The sequence below is a fragment of the Pygoscelis adeliae genome, unplaced genomic scaffold (assembly GCF_000699105.1).
Source record: "Pygoscelis adeliae isolate BGI_AS28 unplaced genomic scaffold, ASM69910v1 Scaffold171, whole genome shotgun sequence".
Classification (NCBI taxonomy): Eukaryota; Metazoa; Chordata; class Aves; order Sphenisciformes; family Spheniscidae; genus Pygoscelis; species Pygoscelis adeliae.
The window spans coordinates 4,770,088-4,778,373 of NW_008824186.1; the positions used below are offsets into that span (position 1 = coordinate 4,770,088).

The 8,286-nt window shown below is 39.2% G+C and overlaps 1 protein-coding gene across 1 annotated transcript in view; it reads right to left on the reverse strand.

The window, feature by feature from the left end:
- Positions 1–728: 728 nt before the first annotated feature.
- BBOX1 (butyrobetaine (gamma), 2-oxoglutarate dioxygenase (gamma-butyrobetaine hydroxylase) 1) overlaps positions 729–8,286 on the reverse strand; it is a 36,670-nt gene continuing 29,112 nt past the window's right edge. The window contains exons 4-7 of the mRNA XM_009334523.1: positions 5,332–5,437; positions 3,464–3,660; positions 2,617–2,783; positions 729–971 (exon numbers count right to left, since the gene is read on the reverse strand). Of these exons, the coding sequence (XP_009332798.1) occupies positions 811–971; positions 2,617–2,783; positions 3,464–3,660; positions 5,332–5,437 (631 nt within the window). The 3' untranslated portion in view covers positions 729–810. The remainder of the gene's footprint in view (positions 972–2,616; positions 2,784–3,463; positions 3,661–5,331; positions 5,438–8,286) is intronic.

Genomic DNA, 8,286 nt, shown 5'->3' on the forward strand with positions numbered 1-8,286 from the left:
GCGGCATCAGCATTCCTCTTCCTGACTTTACTCAAAAGTCTGTTTGCCCTGCAGATCTTAATTACATCTGTGCACAGCATCTGATGGGATTTCTGACCCTATCTGCCACCTCTACACTGAGATTTATTTCTATTCCTAATGCAGAGGAAAATTAATACGATGCGTTCTCTGGTAGCTCTATGGTTTCTGAGCTTATGGACTTAGAAATGTAGTAAAAGTTATTTGTGGCTGTGACAGTCATCACTTGTACAGCGGGATATACAGAATACAGCATATATTGAATGAGATCTTGCATTAAAGTGGAGTTCTACCTAGAAAGGTGTGTATATGAAAATAACTCTGCAGCAGTCATTGCATATTTTGATAATGACTTTTAGTTATGATTTAAGCAATAAAGAATGCTTCTCTGAAAATAGAGGAAGGTGCTGTTCATAACAAAACTTTAGTAAGTAATTCTTATAAGCTCTTTTGAGGCTCCCTTCCAAGCTTTCTAGGGAGGGCAGGTATATTTGTAGAGGAAAATTAAGGGATTGTGATACCCAGTCAGCCCAGTAAAGTGATAATCTTTCAAGCCATTTCGCGCACTGATTTTAAAAAGCAAATAAACTGACAGAGGTAGCAATGCGTTTTATAGATTCAAAGACCAGGGCACAGATAAATCTTAAATTGTTATGAACAACAGGTTTCTTAGCTTATGGAACTCAAAATATATTCGTGATGTTAGTTTCTGAAAAGAAAACACAATTTTATAATTTTTTTTTTTTTTTTGTTAGACAATCGAGGTTTTGCTCATTCTAGTTAGAAGAAAGCTCAGTCCCTGTTCAGGACCCTCTTCCTGAGGAGCCGGAGCCTTGACATGACCACATCCCAGTCTGCATAGGCACCTTCCAGGTGACGAGTCACTTCTGATCCCGAGTGGTAGCTTTGGCGACCATGAAGCACGCGCCAGTTATCAAACGTCACTATGTCTCCTATGAAGAGATTGCACAAAGTTTAATATTTGGTATGTTATAGTTGATTCCTTCAAACAGATAACATGGAGGTAGATTTATATCAACAGTTAGGGAGCAATAATTTCAAGTAGTTCAGCTGGAGATACACAGCAACGACACAGTAATTTTAATTTAGCTAGTCATTCTCAACCAGAGAGGGCAGGTCCCTTTCGACTTCTGCTTCTTTTCCTGTATAACCAGGAGTTAAAAATCGGAGTGGTAGGGGAGTCCATGCTGAGAAAAGAAGGCCTTGAGGGGAAAGGTGACTACAGCAAATCCATGGGAAGGATAAAAAGGGTGAAAGCCACCAGGATGATTCCTATTTGATATGTCTGGTACTATTTGTACTATACACATCCTGTATTACTATCCCTGTTAAGAGAATTTTATTGAGAACAAAGTCAAGCCATTGAAAGTTAGGAAATCACATAATTAAGGCTAGCACGCCATTTTAATTTTTCTCCCTTGTGTGCCACTGTTATGATAAATCTCTAATTAAATAACCTCATAGTCTTCCTTTCCTTCTCCCCCTCCCCTCTGCCACCATTTTGGTGCGCTAATTGATGGGATGGATGGTACTAATGTAATGTGAGGTACTTTGTTTTACCATTTATATGTGATCTTATAAATTATTTTATTGCATGTTCCCAATAGAGAGAGATTCATTTCCTCATAGACATTTTAAAGACACTAGCATCGTAGCACATGAGGCAGTCAGATACACTAATGAATTTACTTTTGTAACGTGTCTTGAGAAATGAGGGACTATTCATATCTCTATTTTATAGCCGGGGAATGAAAGAACAGCGATTAAGGCCAAAGTAGGTAAATATATGCACGGACTGACTTTTAAAGAGTAAAGGGCATTTTTGCAGCATGTTTTATGTTCAAAACACAGCCCTGTACAACTCTAGCTGAAGTTTAGAGCACTTAGTACTTCTGCAAATCTGCCTCCAGATGTCTTGCATGGGCCACCCAGAAAAAGCAGCACAGCAGCAGTGGCCTTCGGTAATTCATCCAGCATTGCGCTGGCATTCGGTGTCTAAGCAAAGACACTAACTGAATTCCCCACGGCGCTGTTCGGCTTCCTTCAGCGTTATGCACGTTATGCATCTGTATCATCTTCTAGATGTTCTGCAACTCCTGCAGCCATTGGGAAGGTGCCCCACTAACAAAATAGTGTCATAAAGAAAGACATATCATTTGGCTTAACGTCCGTACTCCGCATCAAATGAAGCAGAGGAAAAAGTATGTGATTGTGCATCATTTCATGAACAGACACTGACCTGGGACGACACAGCAGTCTTACACATGACATTTCCCATCTTTGGTGCTATTGATATGACAAGTTGCAATTTCCTATATGGTATGGGTTTTCGATGGTAGTATAAAGATACGTTGGACTAATCAATAGATAGACTCTATTCCCTCCCCCCTTTTTTTTTTCTTTATAGTGTAACAATGGCAAAATAAATCTGTGAGATGAAGGTAAGGATGCAGTATGAAACAAAATAGGTGATAGAAGGACGAAATTTCCTCTCAGTGCCAGTGCTAACAATGCTCAAGTGTTTTGACTGTTAGGAAAAACGTGAAAAATCATTGCGAGTAGAAGCAACTTACTGACCTGGTTTCAGCTTGTAAGTAAACTTGTGTTCTGCGCTGTTTAATAAATCATCAAATTCCTTTAGAGCTGCATAAAATGGCCTCACTTTTTCAGCTGGTATGTCAAACACTGTGTCTCTTGTTGCATTATTATAATTGATGCGAACTGCTTGGCCTCTGGAATCCACGCTATGAAAGAGAGAAGGAAAGGAAAAGGAACTTATTATGTTGTTACTGAAACATTTTAAGATGGCTAAACAGCAACTGAACTCTCCTGCTGGAATTTCAGTATGTTTCTATCGTGAAATTCAGATTGTTATTGGGTTGGATTTTGGTAATTAAGCCTAACTAGGAAAAGGGATAATCAGGAGAAAGTGTAGACACTTGATTTCCTCAAACATCTATATTCTATACACTTTAATTGTAGAATTGCAAAGTCTTTAAATTCAGAAGATATTATGATCGTTTGCATTTGATCTTTTTATAATATATAGTTCTTAATCTAAATGCTTCATATTATGACCTCTCTTTGGCACGACACAGATGTACATTGGCTGGAATTTAGTAACAGACCCAGCTGCTGTTAACCTGTGTCTGTACCTAGGACTTGCTCTAATTACCACCACTTCTTGCTGGTGTGTGGCAAAAACCAAATAAGGAAAACTATGCTGTGGTGGTACAAAGCAAAGAACAAGTTATACGCTGGCAAAAAACCCCAATCGAACAAACAAAAAACCCCACCAAAACAACTACACACCAAGTTAAACCAGTGTTTCCCCACAAGGTGGCAGGAGCAGACCTCCTCCTCCCAACATGTAATCCACCGTACAACAGGGATTTTATTTTGTGGTGCTGTTGAAACTACTCACTCTATAATCCTTTGTTTACATTGAACAGCAAAATCACAGTAGTCCACCCCAACATCTGTATAGTCTACAGCAGTAGAGGACAGGATCTGATACGCTTGAGGATTTTGTTTCTTCAACTTGTTGGATACGTGAAATCCATCTACAACTTCACTTTCACCTCCTGCAGCTGTTTGCTTTATACAGTGGAGAAACTGAACCTGGAATGAATTAACATCTCATTACGAGAAGAATTAGCTTGCATATTTAACAGTTCATTAGTATCAGTTCCCTCATATCTGTGGTTCTGGTGTTTTGTTTTGTTTTGTTTTCCCCAGCAAAAGACTGAGTTCCCATTTCTGCAGCTTCACAGCACTCTGCCACCACTATCACGCAGGCAGAAAATTAAAGTAGCATGTTCATAAATCCATCCCCTTTGCGATATCTTCTAATGCTTGCAACCTGCGAGTCAACTGCAGAGCTCTGGTCTCACTTCTTTCCTTTGATTCCCTGTTTGCGTCAGTCATATAATTTTAAATGCATTGCAGTCTTATCTAACAAGGAGGGTTAGTTTTCTCTTGCAGAAACAAAACCTACTATGAATTATCTGCTCACAGAGGGGAAAAGGCGGCTCTCATAGAAGGCCCAGTGTCTCTATCATAAAGCAGGATTAAGACAGTTTCATTTCACTTCACAGTGAAATTGCCAAGGCGTAAGACGGAGCAGAAAGTCTAACCTGGGCTCTTGGTTGCACCAGTGTAAATCTGAGCTGCTGACACAGGCAGTAAAACTCCCTGTGGCATTAGAGAACCCAGCATCACACAAAGCGTAACCGTTCATCTCAGCCAAACTACACAAAATACATCTGTCCTACCAATGGTAACAGTGTTCACATTTCCCTTCCATGATGGTGAATTATTTCTGAGACCACTAGGAGAAAAAAACAAATAAAACCAGGAGGAGAAAGAGGAGCAGAGAACAGGGTTTGTCCCAGAATCTCCTCACCAGCGGGACCTGCAGACCTTGATGATGGTGATGAAGGGGGAAACTGAAATCTATTAATTAAGCCCTATTCCATCCTTACTGCACATTAATGAACAGCACCTAAATGATTTTAATAGGTGATGTTAGTGTGAAGTATTTGGCATTTACTTGTGGATAAGTCACATGGGGTTTTTGTTTAATTATAGAGACAATCGATACAAAGCACTCCACAACATGAGAAGGGGAAGTTGTAGGTATGAAGCTTATAGATGCAAACTTTCCCAAGATTATCTTTGTTCCTTTGTACCTGTTCCTACTACTTTTCAGTTCTCTGGTGAATTATGTGGATTAGGCTTTGATATGACAGGAACTAGGTGAAAATGTATTTTCTGTTGTTGTTGTCCAGCTTTACAAAATGCCCCTTTTTTGTCTAATTATGAAAGGGCAGATAAGGGTCTAATTTAAATTAATTTATAGAAAAGAGAAGATAACATCTTAATCATATTTCTTCTAATATGTTCTCCTCCTGAGGTGAACAGATGTGTGCTAAGATGTCACAACTTGATTACATGTAGACACCCAACTTCTTCAATAGAATGAAAGCAACATCAAAAGCACATACAGGACCCTAATGCTTTCTCATATGGTAATATTCTCAATACTTTGTGAGTTTCCATTTAAAAATTATGGCATACATAACAGGCTCGTTATGCAGAACTTACATCATAATGTATATATTGCATACCCATGTGTATATAGATTGTTATATGCAGATTAATATACTGTTATTTTTACATTGCTCTTTCAAAACAATATTCAGAGTCACTGAATGCTAGCCGTATTTCACGCTATAGGAATATTTCCCTTTCCCCTTTTGTGTTGTGAAAAAGTCAGTAGATTCACCTTACCCCAGGTGGATGCTGCAGAACAGGGTAATCGGTGTGAAAACATAGTTTCCCGGCTGTATAAGCCACATTGTTAGCATCTGCTTTGTCTTGCACTTGCCAAGTTGGTCTTTATAATGAAAGGGAAAAGAGAAAACATATTAAAACAGTCAGCCAGCATGCCAGACAGTACACATTGAAAATGTGAAATGACAGTACAAAAGAGTCATTCCATCTTTGAACATGAAAATATTGTAAAATTATAAGGAAATAATGATTTAGCAGTGTCCCTCCACCCCAGCAAAGACGGCTTATTTCAGCAGTCCTAGGTTCAAGCTAGAAACTTAAGTGTGCCAAGGGACATCTGGCCCTGGTGTAGCATCTATCTTTCCAGTGGCGGTACTTTGCTGAATGCAAAGATCAGTTGAAGACACTAACCGAGAGGTATCTGCTAGGATAAATTATCACCTTATTACTGAGGCTTCAGAAATAAGAGAGTGGAAGTTGGCCCACTTCTTATCATCAACCTTCCATTTTTCCCTGCCAGGTGGAGCACATTATCAATGAAATATGAAATTGTTAAAGGCTATGTAACTTTCCCCAAAAATTATTTTTAAAGCTTTATGGTCTTAGAAAACATAGAGTATCCTTTGCAGAGGTATCTTTCCTGTAACTTGAAGACTTGGCGATAAAAGAAAATGTCTTGATGAAAGACTTTGTAACTTCTTCCCCTTCTCTGACGCTCTTTCTGAGAACTACGCCCATTTATTTTGTTACAGAGTTTCTGTCTTGAAATTTGACAAAACTCAGTAACAAAGTTTACTGACAACTGCAGGGGAAAAAAAAAAGTCTCAGTGATATGATGAAGACATGAATACATCACATTGCAGCACAGTCAAAATCTGTTTCGAGTGACACACCATGCAGGAGAATTTAAGACCAAGAACCACACGTTTTGTTTGTACGGAGTTCACATGATTGAAGACAGTCCTCAGCAGATGCATGTTATAGATCCAGACATTTGTCTGGAAAACTGTAAGTCACCATACGCGGTCCATGTAATCACAGGAGCATAAGTGATTTAAAAGAAAATATGAAACTCGTTTTCCCTTGTGAAATGCTATAGACCAAATATGTTTCAGATGGTGTGTCTAGCGTTACTCCTTAGTAATAGTTTAAAAAGAAAATAGGCTAAAGAACATGCAGACCAAAATGATTTATATATAGTGTACAAACACTTTTGTTCTAGGAGTGGTATTTAGTATAGAAACTACGTAAAATGCTAAAACTAAATTTCTGAAATTTCCGGGGGAAAACCCCCTTGAATATTTGCAAATGTGTTTAACTGCCTGGGAGAAATAATTTTTATTATTTGGTACAGCACATATTCATCAGTACATGACATCAGTACTCAAGTATGATAATTTCAACCACACTTCCATAGTTCCCAATTTTACAGCCAAAAAATAGCCCGTTATATCATCCTTGTCATTAGTGTTGAAGGTAGCTAGGTTCGCTATATCTTTAATTTAAAAGGCTCCAGTGTCACTTGATGGTTCTAAAACAATTTAACACATTTTAATTGTCTCATTTATATGCGATACATACAACTGCTGGAATGGTAGTACTTTATAAAATCACTGTAAGGTTTTGCAAAAGCGGTCAGTGCTTTTGTGCTGTTACGCTTTGCGAGGGGAGCTGGTCCTGGAGAGCTTTCCTTCCACGCAAGGATCTTCGGTCAAAGCTCAAGTTACTGACTTGAAGTCAGCGATGCTAATAGGGAGCTCAGCGCTGAATGTGAAAAAATCAACTTTACTTTGTCAAAGTCTCAACTGAGCTGAAGTATCAACTCAGTCACGGGGAGAGCGCGTGAGAAGCAAAGGAAGAAAATGTGGGTAACGTCAGAGGACTCTTGGCCCTTAGGGAGAGCAGAGCGGGGTGGAATAGTTTGTGGTTTAGTAATTAGGGTCAGATTTCAACATCAATTGCTCAGGCTGTTTGACAGAGGAGGAAATCTGGCACCAGGCAGGTGTAGCAATTTTTTGCATTAAGTGGCAATGTGGGCTCAGTCTCCCTGAGCAGAAAACTAGCCTGCCTGTTACATCCTTAGCCTTGTAAAACCGCTGCGCTCGGAACTGAAGCCACACTTGAATCATCTGGTCTTGCGCTTTATTAAAAATCTAAGTCTCATTCAGAAGAGGTTTGGGACCCGTGTCCTTCTCTTGCAGCTGAAGCCCTCTGGGAGGTGCAGATGGTTTGGCTATTTCAGTGGGAGTGCTGGGGCCCCGAAGGAAGCCCTTCATGCCACCCCAAGTCCCAGACAAGGCTTCAGAACAGGAGAGGAACACGAGGTCTAGGGCATGAGAATTTGGAGAAATGAATTGTGGTATGACTGGAGACCTTGTTAATGTAGTTGTGCCTCCATAATGTAAAGAAAAAGGTTAATTTAAAAGTTGGGAACCCTTGTTGTTATTATACGGCTGATACAGAGAATGTTTCCACTTTTTACAGTAATGATATTTTAGGTAGCGTGTACCAAACAGACATCTAGACAAGAAAAAAGGCTTTTGTTTTTCCATTTGTCAGGGTTATATTCATTACAGTTACATTTCAGTTTAAAATTCATGGCCCTGTTGAGGTAATGTTTTATTTGGCAAGCTTGCCAGTTCCAAATTTATCCTTTTATTTATAGTATTTGGTAGGTCTTATATTTGGCTGCTAGTGAAATAGCAAGGGAACTACCCGAAGTTATTATTTTATTACAGTTGTAAAAGCCACCCCAGAATTGGATGCCAGTAAGAAATGAACTTCTGTTGCAGAGGTGAAGAGATGGACTGTAAAATGCTGCTCTAAGTCTGTTATTAAGACTGAAAACTCAATGGAGTTTCTGCTACTGCGAGAAATATGTAAGAGCACGAAGACCAGGCACTACAATTACTATATCTGAAAATGAAGCAGGTTAAATTAGGAGAAAAGATA